General features: G+C 44.7%; 1 protein-coding gene across 2 annotated transcripts in view; it reads right to left on the reverse strand.

Moving 5' to 3' along the window:
• The window catches only part of CALB1 (calbindin 1), a 242345-nt gene that overhangs the window by 42595 nt on the left and 175875 nt on the right, over positions 1–23875 (reverse strand). For both annotated transcript variants that reach the window (XM_069621326.1, XM_069621327.1), the window contains exon 6: positions 1814–1891. In XM_069621326.1, coding sequence (XP_069477427.1) covers positions 1814–1891 — 78 coding nt within the window. The remainder of the gene's footprint in view (positions 1–1813; positions 1892–23875) is intronic.

The following is a 23875-nucleotide window of genomic DNA, read 5'->3' on the forward strand; positions in this document are numbered from 1 at the left end:
CACACTGTTGCAGCAGTCCAGCTTCAAGATAACTAAAGCTTGGGCTAGTGGAATTTTGGGTATATGATCAAAGGCTGGATACACTATTTTCAGCACGTTTATATGGTAGCGACAGATATTGGTTAATGTTGCAATCTGTGGGGAGAAGTGGAGTAGTTGATCAAAAAGGATACATTACTGTAATGCAACAATCACAGTTTTTCTTGTTCGACAGAATGCTGGGTCCACATATGCTGTAGTCTAGTGCTTTATAATTAACTTGTCTATCCAGCTGGGAAGATGGCTCAGCGAGTTAAGTGCTTGCCATTGACACAAGGCCGTTTTAGAGATAATTTAAGTTGCTGAACAGACTATCTCATGAGTCAGACAAGCCCTACCTTACCTTGTAAGGATATTAAAAGACACAGAGGAAGTGTGAGCAAATAGAGGAACAAGGCCAAAGGCAGAGTTCCTTTATAAGGTCACATAACGCCAAGGTGACTTGCAATATCCTTCGTATGTATGGACAGTGGTATTCATTTATTTATTTTATTGCATTCCTATAATAATGTCCTCACACTGCCATTCCCTTTAACACCTCGTCTGATGCTTAATATAATGTAAAAATCTTCCATTTGCTGATCCATATAATAAATATAGAATCTGTTTGGATTTTTAAAAAAGTAAACATCCATATCCTAATGTTTTGCAGAAAAATAGTTAAAGCCGTTTAATGACATGAATTGGAAAACATTTCATTTTGCGCATTAAAATAAGCAATAACATGCCGATTCTTGCTCAAGTGAGTTAAACTCCAGCAGTGCACAAATTAAACATTCCACCATAAACAGTTCCTGTCAATTACTGGCTGCAATGTGTCAAAGGAAACTACTTTGCAAGCAAGTAATTTGAAAAGATTTCCACGGCTTTAAGTGCTGCAGTAACAACTGAAACTCTCTATGCTGGCTCAAGCAGGAGGCACTGTGATGTCACAACTGAAGCGTAATAACTGATTACAGAGCAGTTGTGGTGTCATTTTCATATTTAGGTCAGTTGTGATGTTACAACTAGCCTGTAATAAGATCATTATTTCCAGGCATTGCTGCAGAATTTGCCGGCTACCACATATTATAGCATGGTTTAATGCTCATTAGCACCCTCAGAGCCAATCCGGTTGCCCCAAACCGGGCTGAATCTACCGATGCAAGCCCGGGTTTGGAGCATACTGGGTGTTCTGTGCACCTGCCCTTCACCGGCGCTACTGTTTTCCCTCCTCCCCTGCTTCCCCTGCCGACCACCCCCAAATCCAGCCCCTCAGCACCCCCCTCTCTCCAGCGATAGGCTTCTCTGCCCGATCCCTCAGCACGGTCTGCTTCATCAGCTTGGCTTTCTGTTAAACCATGAAAATGGAAGAGGCGCTCCGGGCACAGCCCCGCCATCCATTCCCATGGCAACCCTGACTCTCCCTGGCTGCTGCTGTGAACAAAGCAACGCAGGCATTAAAAAAATGTTTTATTGCTATTAGCACCTCGAGCCGTCTGGGTGCTAATAGCAATAAGCCCACGTTCTGCTGTCTTTACCGGTCTGGTAACGGCCCTGGGGCCCAGGGTTAAGGCCCTCGCTTCGCTCGGGTCTGTAACTTGGGCGGCGGGCCATTAACGCCCACTGAAGCCTGCAGAACGCAAAATTATTGCTTAATTGAAACTGGGTCGGAAACGAGTTTCGTATTTCACAATAACTGTGTAGTAAGAATGCACACATAAGCAGTGCTTTGTGGTAAGCTCTTTATCTTTTCCAGTTCACATGTAATACCTCGGATAGTTGAGAGCCTTACCATTGTGTGGGTGTACTCCTCAAGCTTCGAGTCGTCGTAGGACTTGTTTGCTTTCTGTAGTAAGTCTTTCAAGAAGCTCTGCAAGACAAAGAGTTCCATAGCTAAGCCGAGCTGCACGAGAATAATCTTTCAATGTATTCCTTGTTTACTTCATGTTAACAGGAGATTGCAATGCGATCCTGACAAAGACGACAGACCATTGAAAGACATCACCGTCACTCTGTGAGGTCATTTGTTTGAAGGCAATAGACTGAAATGTCTTATTGTGGGGACACATTTAGACGAATTACAGTGTATGCGAAATGTTTGCTTGAAATAAAAGACAGACAATGATTTCAGAATTACTAATCATGCCGAGTTGAACATGGTTTACAAAATGAAAAATATTTAAAATTAAAAACTCAAAAACATCACTGAAAATCCTGTTTGACATATGTTTGAAAGCAAATAGAATTCGCTTTGCAGGGTAGGCAGAGGGGGGGGGGTGCAAATAGAGAAAATTGGACCATAATCTCATTAACATTTAAATGTTGTAATCGTTTTTGGTAAGATTGAAATATAACCGTTTCATTACACTTTTAAACTCTGAAGTGGACCGGATGAAAAAAATAGGAAGATTTGTTTTTTCAAACCGGTTGCCTATTTCATTAAAAGAAACTAAAATTTCAAGCAATCACTTTCAGTTTGATTTTCTAATAACGAAATGACAACCATCTAACTTAGATACAATCATCACATTACAAATGGCTCTTGAAGTATGTAAACTATTTATTTGGTGAAACCTCATATTCAAAACGATAGAAATAGCAATACATGTTTTTTAAAAATGCTATTGACAATGACACTGGCTCACACCCACACTGCTCACATTTTGACAGATTTCATACAGAACTTTCAGAAATGGTCCAATGGGCAGGGCAGTTTATCCCCCACAAACATCTGTGTGCAACCTGCAGGCATAGATTCGAAGACTGGCCGGGCTGACTCATTGGTAAATGAAGTACCATTCTGTTGGGGAATAACTCCTACTACTATAGCGTTCACAAAGCAGGCGGAATCTGCTGTGCAGTGCCATATACAAAGTGATGCAGTAAAACCAAGACTATCCTGCACCAATCGGAACCCAAAGGTGCTGGCGGTTAATTAAGCATGGCAGATCCCCTAATGGCGGTGTTCTGTGTGGCAGAGAGTTGGAAAACCGAGCAAAGAGGCAGATAACACAACTTCATGGCGTTCTGATATCAGAAAGCTCAGTTATCCATCCATCCTCAAAAGCTTGTTTTCTGGCATTTTCCTGATCAGAACAGTACTATTGTCGGCAATGACAGGTGGCGATTTACTGAGCTTGCTGGATAACAAGGCTTCCACAGTAGTTTTATTATTAGGAAATGGAAAAACTAGACAGCTACTTGTGGTGGCACTAGATTGTCCCCAAAGCATACAGCCTCTTTGTTAAGGGAGGGAGCTCAGAACTGTCACTTGGCTTGCAGGTCAAAACTTCACTGAAGCTGCCTATTGGACACATCTTCTGGTCTGATTCTGCCACAACATATAGACGCACTATGTGGCTCATTACATGGTTGCCTGTATCCTGATGATAATACCGCCAGCATACCGGCAAACGGTATTATCATTACCGGCGCTTGATCTACTGGTATTACCGGCAGATTTCAGTTGACAGGAACGGTAAGTAATTCCCCATTCAATGGAGTCCATGGGATGCCTGTATCTGCACCAGTAATACTGGTGCCGGTAATTCTGGCTGTTTTTTGCCAGTGGGGTGCCTGATTTACCTCCAGCTTTTAGCCAGATGTAAATAAGGGAGCCTCACCGGCAAACTTGTTGTTTCCCGGTCCAGAAAAGTGCTGATATACGTTATTACTGCCACTTATTTTCCGGACCGGCAAACCTGAAATGAGCCCCATAATGTATTTATCACAACAATTGCCAAACACCTCCATTTTAGGAGATTTTAAACACTGATAACCAAATTCAGTTGAGGCTGGCGACCCTGAGTAGAAGAGCCTGAATGACTGCGCATCCATGTGGTTGGCTGTGTCCATCAGAATCTGAACCGCTTCCACACATGCCAGAGATGGATCAAAAAGTCAATGTATGCCTGCGATGAAAGGCTTGGGAACCGGGGATGAACCTGGGTGTATGTGTCTTTTGCCACACAGATGCAGTGTATCCGTTGTGATCGCACATGGCAAATATCTTTAGCAGTTGGTTAACAAGTTGTGCCCGCTTTTTTCTTGCACAGGAGGAATGTAAGAATCAGTTGGATTCATACCGTATGTGAGAATTGTATTGATGGTGCGCACATATTAGCATGAGGAGTTCCTTTTTGAAGCAGGAACCCCAGACAAGAGTTCCAGCTCTCATCCAGTTCAACAATACGACTGTAAGGATACCTGTTAGTCTACAAAGGTAGGTGCCTGGGAGAGTCCTGCTTGGGAATGACTTAAAAACTCTTTGAGTTGTATCAAGCACCCCCTGGCCTCCTAGTAAAAGGAAACAGGAACAGACAAAGAAGGCCAGAGAGAGTACCTTAACAGACTTTCAAGAGGTTGTTACAGAAGAAACTATAACACCCAGTCCACAGGAACTACTAACTGCTATTTCCAAGAAAAAGGAGACAAAGGGGAAGCCCAAGGTCTCAAGGAAAAAGCCTGAGAACACTCCTTTGCAACCCGCAAGGACATCCCCGAGAGGACTGTCCAAAGTCACACCTCTGACTGCTCCACCAGCTGAGGCTGAGTGTGAGGAACAAACAGGAAAGGTTGAATCAGCTGCTGAAGATTCAGAGCTGGAAGAAGACCTTCCCCTGTTGGAGATCTGGATCCTAAAGACCATCCTGAGTTGCAGTCTTTACTGGCAGAAGGTGGCCCCTGTAGGGCAGACTTCAGCAGAGGTCAAAGAGAGTGTCCTACTCTTGAAGGACTTCACCAACAGGCAGCTTCCCAGCTGGATGGGCAAGAGCCAGGGAATCACAGGTTGTACTGGGAAGATGGCCTCTTCTACAGTGAACCTACTGAGTCTATCCCAGGGGACTACAGAAGACTTGTAGTGCCTCTAGAGAAAAGACAACAGTTCCTACAGTTAGCCCATGAGATTCCTTTAGCTGGTCACTTAAGCTTTAAGAAGACCAAGGAAAGGCTTTCTCTGCATTTCTACTGGCCTAGGTTGGAATCTGATGTAGATAAATTCTGTAGGAGCTGTCACACTTGTCAGACATCTGGCAAGAGTGGAGCCAAGAATGTGGCACCATTGCTGCCCCTCCCACTGGTGGGTATCCCTTTTGAGAGGGTCGGAAACAACATTGTTGGTCCCTTAGACCCTCCAACCTCTTCAGGCAATAGATTTATATTGGTTGTGGTAGATCATGCTACCAGGTATCCTGAAGCTATACCTATGAGGACTGTTACTGCTCAGGCAGTTGCTAAGGCCCTACTTGGTATTTCTTTTCCCACGGTATGTTTTCCTAAGGAAGTCATCTCTGATAGGGGATACACTTTATATCCCCCTACATGCAGGCCATGTGGAAAAACTGTGGAGTGACTTACAAGTTCTCAACTGCCTACCATCCCCAGATTAATGGGTTGGTAGAGAGGTTTAATAGAACTATGAAGAGCATGATAGGTGCTTTAGAAGAACCCCTTAGAAAAAAGTGGGATCTTCCACTGCCATGCATTCTCGTTGCTTATAGAGAAGTCCCTCAGGAGAGAATTGGATTTAGTCCCTTTGAGCTTCTCTATGGTCATCCAGTTAGCGGTCCGTTGGCCCTAATTAAGGAGAGGTTGGAGAGTGCTACTTCCCCCAAGCCAGAGAGAGCCACTGACTATGTGCTAGGTCTCCGGAGGAGAATGTCACACATGATGACAGAAGCATCTGATAACTTGAAAGCAGGTCAGGCTCTGGTGAAGCATTGGCATGACCAGAAGGCCAACATGGTTGAGTTTACTCAAGACCAGCATGTTTTAGTTATGGTACCTACAAGGCAGAGAGCCTTACGGGACAAACGGATGGGACCCTTCAAGGTTGTGGGAAAACTTGGAAGCCCCCAGGGTTTTCACACCAACCGCCTAAAAGCCTATGGCCCTCATTATGACCCTGGCGGAAAGGGGTTTTCGCCGGCGTAAACCATGGCGTACCTTACCGCCTGAGTACGAGTTCCCTTAGCGCCATGGTGATTTTAACGCCTGCTTTTAGCAGGCGTTAAAATCCATGGCGCTAAGGGACCTTGTTGTTAATTACGCCACCGTAAATTACGGTGGCATAATTAACGCCTTCCCCACTCCCATTATGCCCTATGGGGCCAGGAATGGGAATGGGGAAGGGTAAATGGGGATTGGGGACTTACCGCCCCGCCAACCTCGGAATGGGGCGGTAAGTCCGCCAACCCCCATGGCGGAGTTGGCAGCTTAGCGCCATGGACCATGGTGCAAATTGCACCATGGTCCTCCGCCAGGGTCGTAATGAGGGCCAATGTCTCAAGACCAGAAGTGGGAGCTTTGTTTCTAGCTTCTGCTCAGAAGGAGGAGGAGGAGGAGGAGAGTGAACCTCTACCTGATCTCCTCAAGGGACAACCTTTAGATGGGAAGATAGAAGGAGTTAATCTCTCTTCTAATCTGACACTGAAGTAAGCGAGCGGTCACACACCGAATCAGAACATATGGGATACGCTGATCATAAGACAGGTAGGCGGGTACTCAACTAACTATCTATGTCTTATGAAACATAGAATTAAATATTAATGTAACCCCTAATGTTACATATAATATACGTTACAGGAGGTGATACGTATAATTACTGAACAAATTGTGATTCCTCCGGACATCCACCACTGATTTAGACAGATCGATTACGGTCACGTAATTCTAGGTAAGCACCAGGCTGTTTTCTGTATAACACTTGCTATTTAAACTGAATTTTATGTGGCGACAGGGGGACCCAGCGCTATGATATGGCACCTGCTCCCCCTGAGCCACACTATGTATTACCGGGGTTTGACACTACTATATCCATATTTTTCAGTGATCATGTAATCTACCAGCATGTAAACATTTGGACCACACTCCAGGTCCACAACCAAGGTTAGTGCCGTTATGTGCCTTTAAGTCACACAGTACTGATACTTTAAACACTTGTAATTATCACACTTATTGAATTTTCTTTATAATTAATTGCAGGAGAGATAGAAAGAACGATTACCCAATATTTATAACCTGAAGAAGGGTGTTTAACACCCGAAACGCGTAGTTGGGAAGAGGGGACAACGGTTACATTAACACTGAACAATTTATGTCAACTCTAATATTGGGACTCATTTTTTGAAATTTGTAATGAATTGTTGAAAGACAGTCTAAATGTATATTAAGTTTTGTGAAAGAAGAACCTGTATTCTTCATTATTGACACAATCTGCGGAATTAATTGAATTCATGTATGTTGGAAAATACATTTATATGTTTTCTATATAAACTGTGAAAGTGAAAGTTCATACCATATTGTTTGAATTACTTTAATCATCGAAGTACTAATACACTTTATTCATTGACATTTAATCAAATCAGTGCAATAAATTTGCTTTATTGTAGTGCCCCAGTTCATTCACCGTGTAATTGCAGTGAATCTTCCCAGCCACATTATTGCCATTGTGTGGTCTCTGAACAAGTTTACACCATACTTGTATGGATCTACATTTGTGATTCAGACAGACCACCAACCCGTGAGATGGTTAATGCAGATGAAGGGGGAGAATCCTAAATTGTTGAGATGGTCAATCAGCCTACAGGGGTTTGATTTTACCATTGAACACAGGTCAGGGTGTAATCACCAAAATGCTGATGGTCTCTCCAGAATGTATGACTGACTGGAGTAAGGATATTCATCCAGGCCTGGATTAAATCCTACTGTCCCTTAGTCTGGGGGGATGAGTGTTAGGGAGAATTCTCATAAATGTGCGAATTCCCTTCACCTTACAGACCCCTAGCAACTTTGCTGGATTTTGAGGACTTGATTTTTTTTACCTAGAGAGAGTGTGAGCCTTTTTTCCCACTCTGTCATGTATTTTGAATTTGTTTTACTCTTGTGTTCTTTGATTATGGAGTTTTAGACAACTCCACAGGCTCATCTTTTCATGTGTGTCACACAGCACCCTCCGTGCAGTGACACAGAGGAAGTCTTTTTTGGCTGTCCCAAGGTTTAAATACCTTCTCTGGGGTAATCTACTGTTTCCCAGAGAAAGTAAAGTGAAATTGACTTTACTAGTCTTTTCAAATACCTAGACCCAGCACACCCTAGCTTACAAAAGAGTTCTGCAGGGGTTACTTAGTATCCCCTATGTCTAGACACTTATATAGCAGTCAAATGCTACCCTTTCCTTTCGAAATGGCTGGTGGCAGTGGTTTTACAACGAACTACCATGATTTTTCCCGACCGCAAACACAGGTAGTGTTAAATCGCGGGAGCCATGTTTTTCAAGATGGCGTCTGAGCCCCCTTTGTTTAAACAGGTCCTGGTCTTCTTTCTTTGCCATTTCTTTTTGGAAAGGTCCTTCTAGGGTTTGTCTCTGTGCATTAAACCCGGTTTGGTCCCTTTGTTCCTACACCTTTGGCGGGCTTCAGGACTGAATATCGCCTCTGATGCCAGAGTGCCTGGGGTGGGCAGGAAGTGAGGGAGGTGCCCGAAACTCCCTGTGCTTAGTCTCCCAGGATGCCCAAATGCACTCTGGCGTGATTGGGTGGCTGACTGTCCAACAAGGACAGCCACCCTGCTGGGTGAGTGGCAGCTAGGCTGGAATGAATGGGAGGAAACTGGATAAAAGGCGAGTCTCTTGGCTTGAAAGGCAGAGTCAACCACTGGAATGAAAGAACCGAAGACGAGCTGGAAGAGGACAGCTGCTGCAACTCCTGGACCATTGGTTTGCCTGGTGAAGCCCTGCTGCAGGTCTGAATCGCCAAGTTCATCTCAACAGAGAAGCGCTTCAAGGACGATTTCTCCCTTTCAGTTGGTGGGACCAATCAACTCGACCCATTAGCCAACTGGATACCATTCTCAGAGCTTGTTGTATTTTCCTCAGAGTGCTGCAGGAAACCGAATAACCAGGGAGAGGGACACCAGTTTGTGTGCTTGACTACAGCTACCGGAATTGAAGATTTGTCTTTGCCAGCTTTTTGACCAATCCCCGTGCAGTGCAGGAGTTCCCCGACGTCCTCCCTCTTGTCCCCACGACAGACTCAGGAACAGCGAGATCTACAGGAACTGCCAGGAACATAAGTCCTCAGCTGCATCTTTTTCTTCATTGTAAGGTACTGTGAAAACCCGACCGAGAGAACTTACCTCTCACTGCGAAAGTGCTTGCAACTTTGGCAACTGGCAGGCCTAGTCAGCTTGTGAGCCAACATACAAATCTTTCTTTTACGAACTACGTCTGAGAACCTTTGCAAAGACTTTTCCGTTTAACTACGAGAACTGCCTATCCTATATAAGACATTAGCCCATTGACTCTGGCCTAACCTATTGCATTGAATTGACTCCTCCGGCGAATTCAAACTATTTGCACTGTCTAAGAGTAACTGTAATCTTCTTTTTATTAACCTATGCCTTTTTGTTCCTACTTCAAATGCAGTGAATGCCATTTTGCTCCTCCTTCAAAGTAGTTTAAATGCCTCAGAACCTGACGTGTGAAGTGCTGAAGTATATTTTTGTGTGATATGGATTGCCTACTTCTAGTGAATGTTTTATTACTGACTGTGAAATAAATTAATAAGTGTTTTACCAAGAAACTTTGAGTGTAAGTGTCTATTTGAATACTTGTGATTGTAGACCTCTGTGTAACATCCTTACAGCTCACATTCCCCTCTTGAGATAAGCCTGGCAGCTCAGCAACGCTACCACAAAACTGTGTAGAACAGACTTATACCAAAGGTTGGTTTTGCTTACACCTGTAGCCCTAGTTGTGCGTAGTGGTCCCAAAGGGTACTGCATACAAACTTTGCCTAACACCGACCAGGAAGCCAGATGTCTAGAAAGAACTTGGCAAACAAAAAGCATCATCCTCCAGCCTTTGAAAGTTGCTGATCCATATACAAGATGTCCATATGCAGCACCAAACCCACCGATTAGCACAAAGAGCTTGAAACCACCCCCAGGTGCATAAAGAAACATTTCAACACCATCAATTCACAATCAAAACTACCACCCAAACGTAGAAGGCCCCATCCATCTTGCTATGCAACTCCCTCATGGGCTATTTCAACTCCAACATGCACAACACCAGACAGGCCCTCTTCTCCACAAACCCTCTTCTAACCCTCACTGCTAAACCCTCAGGCACATGGGACACATTCCGCCTCATTTACCAAGATACCCGCAAAGCCAAAACAAAATCAGTCCACTTTCGGGGTGGCACATGACCAGCTCAAGCTCATCAAACTGCATCTCCGTCCAGCCCCCCACTTGATCAACATTATCAACTCCTGACTCTTACACAGAACCATACCATGTACATTCAAAATAGGATAAATCTCCCCCTCCTGAAGAAGCCATCTATCAACCTCACACTCCCTGAAAACTACCATTCCATCACTTTTTCTGCCATATCTCACCAGAATAATGTGTGCTTTGTAATAAGCTGTCCTAAAAATCACATCACAAGAAACAACCTGCTTAATGCCACAGCCCTTAGACTGAAACCTTTCACATCCTAGAGAACCACCACACCATCACTGACAAGAGAGACAGCCCTACTAGTCCTCCATGCCCCCTCTGCTGCTTTTGATTCTGTTGACCACACCATCCTCCTAAACATCCTATCCCACTGAATGAAACACTCAGACACTCTTTTCAACTGATGTCCTTCCTTCACCACTGATATGACACTCCTCCTCTCCATGCCCCATCAATAATATCTCACCACAGTCTGATACTGGGGAACACAACCCCCATCTTTCTGCTTGTTTACCCTATATGTTAAACCCCTCTGACAAACTCTTAAGCATCCTCAGCAATATGCCGGTTACATGCACAAATATACTTCAAGATCTCCTGCCCCTTAGAACTCCACACCCGCAAAGACTGCCTCCTCACCATCACCACCTTCTTGATGGCCACTAACTTGCTAAAAGTAACCCCATCTGAAACTGAATACTTCCTCACCTGCCAATGCAGGCACACACCCAGACTCACCCCCCAGATCAATGACCTCCAACAGGTCTCCCTCTCCACACCAGTACAGTTCCTAGTTTTCAACATTGATCCCCAACTAACCTTCACCAACGCATGCAACCTACACCTACTACACCTACTCCACTTTAATAAAGTAAGAAACATCATTCTTCTTGAAGACTTCTGCACTGCAGTCCAGGTACTCATTCTCTCCAAGCTGGACTACGTTAATGCAACCATCACTGGACTCCCCAGCAATATTCTTGCCCCCTTGCAAGCCATAGAGAAAGCAGAGTATTAATAGTCATTCTACACGTATCCAAAAATGCACACACCATCCTAGATCTCCCAGCTGCATTAGCTTCCCATACCACAGATATTTGCTTTCATGGGACACTAAAAACCCCATCCTATCTCACACAAAACATAGGCCAATCAAGCTAACCTGCGGAGAAAGACAGGTCTTCACCCAATGGGCACCCGGAACCTGCTATGCCCTCCCACCTCGCATCTGTGCCATCCCTTCTATCACTAGCTTCTGCAAATTCATCAAAATGGACCTCTTTCCCCACACCTAATCCGGACGGTCCACGTCCCCTGCTATACTACAACTGTGCTGATCCTCCTCTCCTGTTCTGAAAAATGATACCTTCTTTTTCACCGCCTCCCTTTGAACTTTGTGAGCTATCCGACACCCTATGAGACGGTCCATTGCTGCAGAAAAGTTTAAATAAATATTTATACTGACAGAAACGTAGCGCTGTAGAACCTTACTGTCTTCACTTTCCTGCTGAGATACGTCATTGGGAAGGTTTAGTGAGTAGATTATTGCGGTATTAGTAAGTATTCCCATGAGCCACAATGCCTTTGGCATGGAAACAAATCTGAACCCTGAAACATGTTACATTTTCATGACTGGTAGCAAGTGTTTGGACAGTTTCTCTGAGCCCTGTCTTCAGTGTAGACGATTGTGTATTGATGTAGGCCAGTGGTGCACAAACGGGACGGGTGGGTAGCCCTGTGGCAATGCGCAGGACTTGGAATCAAGACCACGCTGAGCAACCACAGGTTTGAATCCCGGACCCGCATTTGGAAAAAAAAAATCAAAAATCAACCGTGTTATAAATATAACCTGCCCTTCCACAATGAAACTAGCGCCTAGATACCTATGGGTTATGTGGGCTGCAAATACATGCAATATAAAAAAATACATAACAACATGCGGCCCTTTAGGACATTATTTGTGGCCCATCAAGTCACATGAATCTAATGAAGTGCTGCCTGACCTAAAGTGTGTCAGTCATTAGGTCTGTAACAGTTTGTGAAGGCTCTGTGGTACAGTGTTTGTCTTTGCATCGTGATTTGTGCAGTTTTAAAAGGGCTCGGTATAATGCCTAATAATTAAAAAGCAATAAATAAAAATAACGCCTTTGAAAACATGTTTTTGAACTCAAATTTATGAACCAAGGCCCCTTCCACCCACACATTCCCATTGATAGTTTAGCCCAAGGTACGGAACTTGTGTGGCACATTCGGCCCCCGAGCGAAACAAGTTGTGCACCCCTGGTCTAGGCTAACAGGGTCTCCCAGAAAATGTCCCTTGCTCAGCTAGTGGTAGCTGTGGTCAAGCATCGAAGGCCACCTCAAAGGGAACAAAAGTGACAAAGTTCACTGCAACATAGGATTTCTCAAAATAAAATAAGGTTCACAGAGAGATGTTGCAGGAAAAAGAGTGCAGTGGATACAGCGATGAATACAGAACGTCTTGGAGTGTCTTTTGCACTGGCTACAGTTCTCTGCAAGAATGGCACGGCTGACATTCCGTGACCCACACATGTTCTCACAGGAGTAGCAGGGGAGTTGAGTACACCGCATGGCTACACAAGCTGCTGGTTACTGGCACTCTTGGGGAGATGCTTATGCCTCCTTGTGACAAGTGGCTGCTCGGCTGTGCTCCTGTGTTATGGGAAGAGAGAGCCATGCAAACAAGCTCACAATGAACATATATGAGGAAAAACCTACATTAGTAATGTTTCCATATTTGATTGTCAATCAGAGAGCCCAACCGTATGTCCCTATTTAATGGGTGGACAAACTCAACCTTAATATGTAGCTTGGTCGAACCAGAGCTGATACTATTTATCGCGGCTAATGAAACAGTGTGGCTGACCAGGCACCAAAAGCCTACACAAGGATCAAGCGGTGACACCAACAACATAGACCATAGCTGCCCTAGATCGCCATAGAGAAGCCAAACTGAACAACATGAAAAGGAGGCCAAGGTCCAGTATGAGAAACTCCGGTATCATGAGGCTGAGACGGAATTCTTACATCTCCCACACACAAAAAGAGAAAATACACACACCCCTACTTCATGGTACTCAGCAGGGCCGGATCCGGGCAAAATAAAAGAATGTGACATGTGTCTCCTAAACACCTCATGTCAAATGAGAAATCGTTGCGAAAATAACTTTTGACCACATCAACGTTCCTGACCACCCTCAAATAACCTCTTTCTAGGTATGTAGGTGAAATCTAATCCAGCCTGTTCAAATCTCATTCTCCTCAAAACAGAGTAAAAACGCGCAGATTCCCCTTACCTGTTATATTTTGTCCCTTAGGGCATATATGTGTATCCTGATTAAGTGGGCTTGATTTGCCCTTAAATGAGGGGGAAGCAAGATCTGTGCTCCCTCACCCCCTAAGTACCCTGGGAGTCAAGAAAATGGTTTCCCCCTCATCCCCCAGCAATGGGCACCTGGGAGGATATGCCCTCAAAGGGTTAAAGGAATCACCCTTGACAATCAGCCTTGCACGCAAATGCTCCAGTCAACGTAAAAGTCCAGCCATTGTCACTGTACAATTGAGGACCTGCCAAAAGCAATTGCCATTATTGGACCTTCCCACTGATTTTGCAGGTCCCATTGTTTCCTCATTGGTCAATGCAATATTTGGCAGCATTTTCCCTGTCCGATTGAATCTTAATAATGTTTTCCTCACTCAAAGGAATGATTCTCGGGATAGGATAAGTAACAACCCCACTTAAGCAAGTCATCAGACCCCAAAGCGCTCATAGATTTCTTTTGTATCACAATTATCCCCTATCTAATCAAGACAACTGAATTGTGAGTGTTGTGGTCCAAAACTGGGTTATAAATTTGGATTCTGCCTGAGTTGTAGCACAGAAGCAGCCACAATTCAGCTCATGCAAGGCTCCCTATATATAACGTATAGCGGTAAATCCTGAACCCCAATCCTGGTTCACCTATTGTCAGCATCGCTAACAGTAGATCATTAAAATAGGTATCCACACGATGGACACTGGTGATAATGGGCCTCATTAAACGGACGGCGGTAACCATGGTGCTATTAGCGCCATGGTTGCCGCCAGTATTTTACCGAGTCCGCCATGGTGAATGGCGGAATTAACGCCCTATTCCAAGGTGTTTGGGGGCAGTAATTCCCCATTCACCATGGCACTTCCCCATTCCCATTTTTGCCCCCATAGGGCTCAATGGGAAAGGGGAAGGCGGTAATTGCGGTACCGTAATTACCACCAAGGTCCCTTTGCGGGTCCCGTCCTTAATGGCTGGTAAAACCAGCCGTTAAGGTAGGGTCCCACAAAGGGACCTTGTAGTAAGGCGGCAAGGGTTTACCGGTACCGGTAAACCCTTACCGCCGTCCGTGTAATGAGGCCCAATGTCTTTGATGGGTTCACTTAATTTCTGCAACAAGGCACTCAGGGCATCGATGGGTCAAACTCCTCACATGAGCCTTCGGCCCATTCATAGCCTCACAGGGCTCTATATTTTCCCCAGGCTTTTCCATCTACAGGTGCAGTCCTCGAGGGCTTTCATTGACAGCCGGCCGATCGCAAATGGCATGATATGAAATGCTAGATAAGAGCAGAGAATACGTGAAGATCATACAAGACTGGATGCACCAACACAATCTGTAATGAAACACGAACAAATGAGCACCTGGTCTTAGACACCAGATCCTTCACCCTTCCCCTTGCAGGCCTGGCTCATCACACGACCAGTTACAAGGACCAGATGCCCCAACGTAGCCAACACGTGCCAGACTCTAAAATATCCAATGACAACCACAGCAATGAGAGAAGCAAATGCCAGCTGCAGATGTTGGGGGAGGTAACGCAATCTTTCTCCTCAAATGAGCTGGGCACAGACGCTGAAGCTTCCTGGCTGGTCTCGACTGAGGACAGTGCTTGTGCCGGAGCTCCCAAGCGCTACACGTGCATCGCGCGGGGCAGTACACGATGCAGCAGCATATCCCATGCCAGTCAGATGTTAGAGCATCATAACTGGCAGAGAGAAGCCTCAAATGTACCCCACAAAGGAGGCTGGTTTCATGTTGAGGTGGCTGCACCTGTAAGCTACTTACTCTGTAGCTGTGTGAGCCACCTACTAAAGAGATGCACTTCCTCCAAACCCGGAAGTGCAGCTTTCTGTGGCATTCAGAACATAACCGCCCTGGGTTCTTAATCGATACTTTACCGTCATGGACACTGGGGCATGTCCTGCTGACCTTTGGTGCCTTTAAAGCATCAGGGGATCTACGACTGTAAGACTTTGTCTGAAATATGTGCCCCGTCTCAAAAAATGTGGATCAGAAGTGCAGGCCAAGACTCTCCGCTTAACTTGCCGTTGTTTATGCAATTATAATATGGACTGACACATTATATGCCATGTCCGGGTGCACATCAGAGGTCTAGCTCCGGTAAGAAGTACTCAGATATAATAAGCGACTAGATAGAGCGTGCAGGGACTTATAACCGAAATTGAAAAAAAGGAAACAGCTTGAGTTATCTGGGTCACCGGCACTATGTTCTCAAGAGACTCTAGAATGTAGGTCATGAAAGCAAATTATGTCTCAAGTCTTAATAGTTTTTCCTAATTGGTTTTAATTGCACAAATGATATTGTCTCGTTAATGACACACCAAGAGCCATGCTGTCCCACAGATTACAAACCCCTTTTGTTTTTTTCTCTGTCCTTGATAATATCCTTTCTGCAAAGTTTTTTAAAAAAACTTTGCAATCCCCTTTTCAGGGTTTATTGCTTTATCAATACCAGACTGAGAGAATATTCGAAAATAATAACTCATGATACTTTAGTGTAATAAATGACTGGTGTCGCATTTCCACTGCTCTTCTTTCATGCTGGCGTCGAGGTAAGGCATCCCAAGCATCCCGGTCCCTCTTACCTTCCATTGGGTTTGCAATGTTGGAACTTGCTTTTCTTTGTGTGAGTGCTGTGCACTCTGTGTGTTTCCCCTCAGTCGTTGTTCAATGTTGATGTGCCCTCCCCTTGCCCTACCCTCTCCCTCCATTGGCTGTCCAATGTTGCTGCTCTAGCGAGGACCTAGTCTTTGCTTGCCTTGCCTTCCTCGCTTCGCCACTTCCACTGGCGTCGAGGTAAGGTATCCCGGTCCCTCTTGCCCTCCATTGTGTATGTAATGTTGGAACTTCTTCTTTGTGTGAGCGCTGTGCTCTCGGTGTGTTTTTCCCCCAGTCATTGTTCCGTGTTGGTGTGCCTCCCCTTGTCCCATACTCGCCCCCATTGGCTGTTCAATGTTGCTGCTCTAGCAAGGAATTAGTCCTGGCTCGCCTGGTCTGCCTCGCTTCGCCACTTCCACCGGCATCGAGGTAAGGCATCCTGGTCCCTCTTGCCCTGCATTGTAGTTTGTAATGTTGGAACTTGCTTATCTTTGAGTGAGCGCTGTGCACTCTGTGGGCCCAATTCATGGAATTTTAATTTTTTGCACAGTGTAAACTGACTTTGCACTGCTGAAAAGTGACTTTGCACTGCAGACACAAACCCTGATTCATGGAACTGTGCAAAGTGTCTTTTTGCCATGCAAAGTCACTTTGCACTGCAAAAATACACTTTGCACTGCTCCACCCGGATTCATGGAGCAGTGCAAAGTGTATTTTTGCAGATCAAAGTGACTTTGCACGGCAAAAAGACACTTTGCACTGTTCCATGAATCAGGGTGTTTGTTGGCAGTGCAAAGTCACTTTGCACCATGCAAAAGATTCCATAAATCAGGCCCTGTGTGCTTTTTCCCAGTCTTTGTTCTGTGTTGGTGTGTTCTCCCCTTGTTCCACCCCCTCGCCCTATTGGGACCATGGTCTACTTATGTCTATCTCACAGGGTAGCACCCCTGCCCAACATCCCCTTGTGGAGAAGGGCCCCGATGCAAAGGGCAGCCTCGCCAGTGGAGCATGCAGCACAGCCATCAACCAGCAGTCACTGACAAGGTAAGAATGTTGCGGTCAGGGGGAACAGCCATTACTGCTTCCTATTAAACTGTCCAATGCTCTCTTATTACTCCTTTTAACAATACTTTAGTCTGCTGTATGTCGCCCACATTGTATGTTGGCTATCTCTGGCACTTAGGTCCTCCATGTATCTCGCTTCTGGCTGTTATGCTCTGTTTTGCTGTATCTTAAAACCTAGGTTTTCCCCTGCTTTCTGGGAAATTCCCATCTAGGTTTTTTGCTCTGTTTTGCTGTATGTTGAAAGCTATGCTTTTCGCTTTGTCGTGGAGACTTGATTCTAGATATTTGTATTGCTGTGGTGCTGAAGTTGTTCTTGCTTCTCGCTCCGCTGCTATGAGACCTCCCCCAGCCTCCTCCCCTCCTCTCTCCGACTCTCCTGTCCCTCCCACATCATCTGGTGAGGTTTCCGGATGGCCCACTCTTGCGAGTCTCTTGCAACAGGTTTTCCCCCTGAACTCTATAGGACAACTTTGCCTCCACCGCTCTATCCTTGGTGGACTCTGCGATTACTCCCTGTCTCTGTGCTCCTTCTTATTCTCCTCTAGGACTCCCTTGTGTACCCTCTACCCATAAGTTCACTTCATTTAGTGTTCCCTTCTCCCCCCTTCAGCATTAGCCTTCCTCCCTGCCCCGCACTTCTCCTCCTCCTCATCTCCCCTCTTTCTGTCTACCACACTTGCATGCTCCGAATTGTCTCATAACCTAGTAGGAATGTTATTTTTTGTCTTCTTTTCTTTTCATTCCCTCCTCTCTTTTCCCCTACACCCCCTCTCGCCTAATTTCTTTTACTGCACTTGCACAATCTGAATAGTTCCACAAACCAGTAGGAACGTTATTGTTTGTCTTCTCCCCTGCCCCCACCTACTTCCACCTCCCTTCCTTCCCTGCCTTCCCCTTTATTCTTGTTACAGTACTTGCACATTCCGAATGTCTTACGACGTAGTTGGAACATTATTGGGGTTTATTCGCGCTGCCACCTTTCCCCGCCCCTTGTCTTGATGCACTTTGAAACACCATTTTGGCTGTATAGGTGCATTACAAATACCCAATAAATAAAATAAATGCCTCCCACCATCCCATTTAATTATATGTCTCTTATGTGCACATAAAGCGTAATTCATACTCATCCGGAACTTTAAAATGGCGGTAGTACACCTAGGCAATGTCCTAACTTCTTGTCTCACACACATCTCGTATTGGATTTAAGGAACCGTGCATTCCAAATAAATATCGATCCATGCCTATGAAACATTTCGTATTCATATCATTCTTCACTACTAAGGGTTCTATGGCATTTCAACGAAAAAAATTACTTTGTTGGAATTTACTTCGAATTTTACTTCGATTTTGGGTCCCCGTCATTCTACCGTTTCCCTTCGTTACCAGCCCCACACCAAATCCCTCCACACCCCTATTGCCCCGTAACCCACAAATAACTACAACAGTTCAAAGTCATTTGAAGTAATGCGCCTAAACTAAATTACAATGAAGTAATTTAGTTCACGATAAAAACGGGAGACCCTACCAAGCAAATGGGTTTATGGGAAATTGGATCTGTGTGGGGAAAGAAAAACAAGTATCCAAAGAAGACAGTTCTGGAAACCACAAACAATCGATGAATAAAGTCGTTTTTGAGCAAGCAGGTCCAACTTTCTACTGTGGTGCAACTGAAAAACCCCTTACTAGTGACGTTCCTTGACCACAGTGAGATACAACGAGGTTAATGTAAGGTCTAACTATGGAAGCATATCAGTGAATAATTTAAGACAATGTGCACATCTGTTTTGGTATCATGGGCAGAATATTGATCACTGATCATTTGGTGAGGTTTGGCTCCCTGGCGAGCCTTGGTCATGGAAGCCATTTTGCCCAGTGCACTTCAGCATGGAGAATCTTCTTAAGGGCACTGAGTGCCATCTAACAACCATAGCCTGAAAACATTGCGAAATGTCTGCCGACTATGAACCTCTGGAGAAGTTATCACAGGGCAGAGGCAGAGTTGGGAAGAGATGAGGTGCAACATAACACCATGAATGTAACGGAAAACCAAGCAAAACCTAGGCCGTGACATTTAGGGAAGCGTAGAAGAATCTGGTATGCGAAATATACAATTCATTGCCTCTGCAATGATAATCTGTTCCATCCTTATTTCCTCTGTACCCTACGTGCCCTGTTCTAAACATGGGTTGATTGTGCTCAGAGATGTTCACTGTGCATGTCGGTCGGCAGGTCTGCACAGGCCGTCCAACCCACAAGTCCACACAAAGGGTCCTGTAGATCTATGTGTTGGGGGCTAAGGGTACTGAACTGGGAGAGCAAGCACTGCGCAGCCCCACCCTGTCTTCACATTCAAGTACAGGTTCAATACTTATAGAGGCATTGGCTCCCAGCAGTGGGAACAACTGATGCCCGAAGACTCCCAATTTTCCCCAGACATGCATTTTGGGAGTGCACTTCAGCTAGTATCCATTAAAGGGCCTATCAATGTACATGTACAGTCTCGTCTCAACAAAGGAGTAGTTAAACGGTACAGCATTTCTGTACGAGAGACGTGGGTGAGCATTGAGCCCTGTCTGCTTTGGACCTTCCCCAAAGCCTGATCTGGCCAGAGCAAGAGTCAGGCACGGCAGGGATAGGGCAGAGTGCCAATCTGAGCATCCCATTGCCCATCCCTATGAAAGAGGGGGGTATGACGTTTTCGTGGAATTTTTTGTCAAAAATGTTCAGCTGAAAAAACTCATCAAAAAATATTGGAGAAGGGGTTTTGGGTGGGTAAGGGGATATATAAGGGTTAGGGATTTTTGGGGAATAGGGAACAGATAATAGGGAAGGAGGGGCTTGGGGGAATCCCACCAAATAAAACAAAATAATTAGATGAGTTTTTTTCGGCTGAAAATATTCATCAAAAAACATAGTGGAAACAAAAACTGGCGATCTAAGAACATTGAACTGAAACAGGGAAGTGCACAAATGTGCACTGTGCATCCTTGCTTCTCATACCCTGTTAGAACAAATGCGTGTTTGATGTACTGGGAAGGATCAGTGTCATATACAAAATGACAAATTGAGCATGCACACAAGACCTTGGTCAATCATGCCAGGCACACATTGTGCACCTATTACCCGGCATGCTCATACAATTTCCGATGGATATGTTTGGGTAACAGTTTTGTAAAATTGGCAGTGTGATAACAAGCAGGGCAGAACAGCCCTGTCTCACATCTCATATTATGCCCCCACTTCAGGCTGGGGAAAGGTAATCATCTTTCCAAGTCTGGTAACATTTTGAGATGGCCAGAAAATGTAAAAACAAAGTATGGAATTTCCACATGTCTCCAATTTGTACCTACAAGAATTCTAAAAAAATAAAAGGCTGGTGCTGACACTTTTGTGTATAATTAAAAATTGTAATGGAGCGATATTATGATACATTACTCTGCACTATCCAATGTCAACCTCAAAATGAGGATAGTAATGGATTTTAACCAAATGCATGAAATACAGCATGCATTATTACTGAGGATCTGCCTCTTTGACCTCTGCATTGGAATATTTCTCCTAATTGGGTGGGGACTCAACATTACCGAATGCAGTGACAGTAACTAACTAAGCTCCCAAACTGATATTGAAATCCTAACAGTGAACTATTTGATATCTTAAACCAGTGAAAATGAAATGTGATTTTAAAAATCACTTTGAACGAACAACCACATGTGAGACATCTTCTATTCAAGATATGTTAAAAGCAAGTTGCTATCAGGCAGAACGTGCTCAATATGCTCAGAAAATCAGAATTATATCTTTGTCAGGATTTGACCATTTAATATCTCTTCAAGGTAGTGATGTTCACACTTGGAGGTTTTTTCCAAGGTTTTCTCATTATACCAGACATCTAATGTCTAATGACAAGTTGTTGTCATTGCTTGTGCACAATCCAATATGTGATATCGCACCTCATAAAAAATATATGACAAATACAATGAAATGTATGATTCATAGGCCTCAAATGAACTTCTTAATTTTAGATGATCCTTCTTTAATTGAATTTATTTTACTCAGATTTGTCTTCGCTTTTGCAATTAGGTCTTTGTACTCTTTATTAACTTCCATTTTGATTTCCCCAGTGTTCTCTCCGAGTTGGCGCCGTAACACAGTCTGCCAGGCTAGAAGAATCTATGCAGAACAGCAGCCGCCCTTGTGATAGGCAAATAACAATGCAGATATACTGTAATGATCTTCCAAAATGTCACTGACTCCCGCTGAAGAAGCGACCTGCATTCTGGGCCGGTGGCTTTTCTGTATTATTAGTAACGTTTTGTAACGGGAATGTCATGTTCTTGGCTTTATCTGTGAAGAGCATCTCTTTTCCAGCACATCAAAAATATTTCCAGAGTAAACTGCAGATTTTTAGCTTTCGATGGCCAGATGTTGAATCCTGTGAAATTGCCTTTCGCTCTGTGGCTACCGTCTGGTAAATTTCTCCGTTATGAATGCGGAAAGATCCTTTTCACAAATCTCATTGCTCTTAGATTTTCATGCAACTGGAGTTCTGAAAAAAGGATATCCTTTCGCTACCACCACTGCTGACTGTCCGGGAGACACCCGCGAAACCCCACCTAAGTGTCCCACACTCCCCAACTTCCCGCTTCTCTTTCATTTCCCCTCTTGCCCACCCCTTCTACTTCCCACCGCATTTGCTCCATCCTTTACTGGCCCCTTGTCCCCCACGTAACGCTCCTCCTCCAACACTGGCCTGGGCCGTCCTGTCCCCCTTCGCTTCCTGGTATCAAGCAATGGACGTTTCTCACTCGTTATATGTGTAAGGTCTATTGTGCAATACAGGGGCACACCACCTGAGGAAGACCTTTCTGGTACTTTGAAGTATGATCTATTGTAAATGTACCATTTTAGCATATTGGCCTGGTTCATAATGACATACAATGGATTAATGTTGTATCTTCGGAAATATCAGATTTCGCTTCACCCATGGGCAACCGACACTAAATCAGGAGATGCCTGGGAGCATCTCAGATTTGCCGCTGCTTCCTTACGCCTTATTGGCAAAGTCCAAAGAGCAGCATAACAGCTGGCATTCATGGCATCTTTTATGAAATGAGGTCTTGTGCTTGTAACACTGCAATCTTCAGTTTGGCTTTTCTCAAACTATCTCTCATGAATGTGGATGTAGTTTTCTGATTTCCGAGTCACTATATGTGTATTGTAAGGCTAGAGCTGTCATCGATCAAATGCTGTCCTTCAAGCTCCATTTGTGGGCATTTGGTACATTGCTACTATTCCAGAAAAAAATCACTGACAAAAGTGCAAAACATGGCTTAAAGTGGAGGCACTTTGCTGACCACCCATTAGGATCTCACCATGGGCCTCATATTGAGTCTGGCGGTAACCGACCGGTGCTACCCGTGGGTTCCCGCTGGACTCATTACACTTTTCTGGTGCCTGACTTCCCGGTGCCACCGGGACATTAAGGGTCCTGGCAGATCAGGAAGTCAGGCGCTGGAAAATGTTAGTCCCCGTTCCCCTAGAGCCCCATAGGACATCATGGGAGTGGGGACACAGAAGCACGGGCACTGTGGCCAGTGCTTCTGTGACAAGTCTGCCTACTGGGACCGTTGCGTCCGGCAGGTCAGATTGGCAAGGCTCAACAGCCCCTGCAGGCAGATTTGTACTGTGGCAGTCCGGAAAGGGTGCCGGTACGTTGCTACCAGCAGCCTTATTTCTGGTCCGCCACATGGGTAATGAAGCTCATGTCACCTTATCAGTAAAACGAATGGATATTTATTTATATATTTATGTGACCTTATAAAGTGCTCACAGCAAAGCAATTACACAAAAAGAGCAATAAAAAACATACAAGAGCAGGAAAGGGGTCAACCAACAAGGTGTCCCTTTCTTAAAGATGGGGAGGAGTGAAAAGTTGTACTTTGAAAGAAGCTTGTAAACAGGCAGTAGAGACAGCATACATACTAGTGGGCACTGTTCTATAGTTTGGGGGCAAGAAGATAGAATTGATGCACCCTTTCTCTGGAACAAATTACTAGTGAGGATAAGGCTGCCCCCCTCCATGCCACACTTTATAAAATACTGGAATACTTTACTCTTCAGAGAACATCGTGCCAATTACTGATTGCGCCGCTCAAGCCTGCTTCTCCTCTCTTGAGCCCTCCTTCCTCTGCTCTGCCTACACATCCCAGCTCCTTTGCTACCATGCACCCTACCTGCAACACCCTGGCTTAGACCCCGTGCCGGAACTGCATGGATTCTTAGCTAGGTTTGCTCTTTGTAAATCCCATACAAACATACAATGTATGTCAATGAGTATGAGCACAAGGTGGACAAGGAACATTCAATATAAAAAGCGATGAAGAATGAAAAGGGTGATAGTGTTAGGACACAGAAACAAAAGAAGAAAGGTAAGTAGGGGCAAGGCCATGAACACATTAACAATCATGACCAGGTAGCGAATCTGGTGGTGGGCTGGGAAGTAAATCCAATGGAGAGGGTCTAGTGAAGGACAGATATCAGAACAAGCAGTAAGCAAAATCAACAGGCGAATAGCAGATTAAAAACA

The sequence above is a fragment of the Ambystoma mexicanum genome, chromosome 5q, assembly GCF_040938575.1.
Source record: "Ambystoma mexicanum isolate Mex_15411 chromosome 5q, UKY_AmexF1_1, whole genome shotgun sequence".
In the NCBI taxonomy this organism is placed as follows: Eukaryota; Metazoa; Chordata; class Amphibia; order Caudata; family Ambystomatidae; genus Ambystoma; species Ambystoma mexicanum.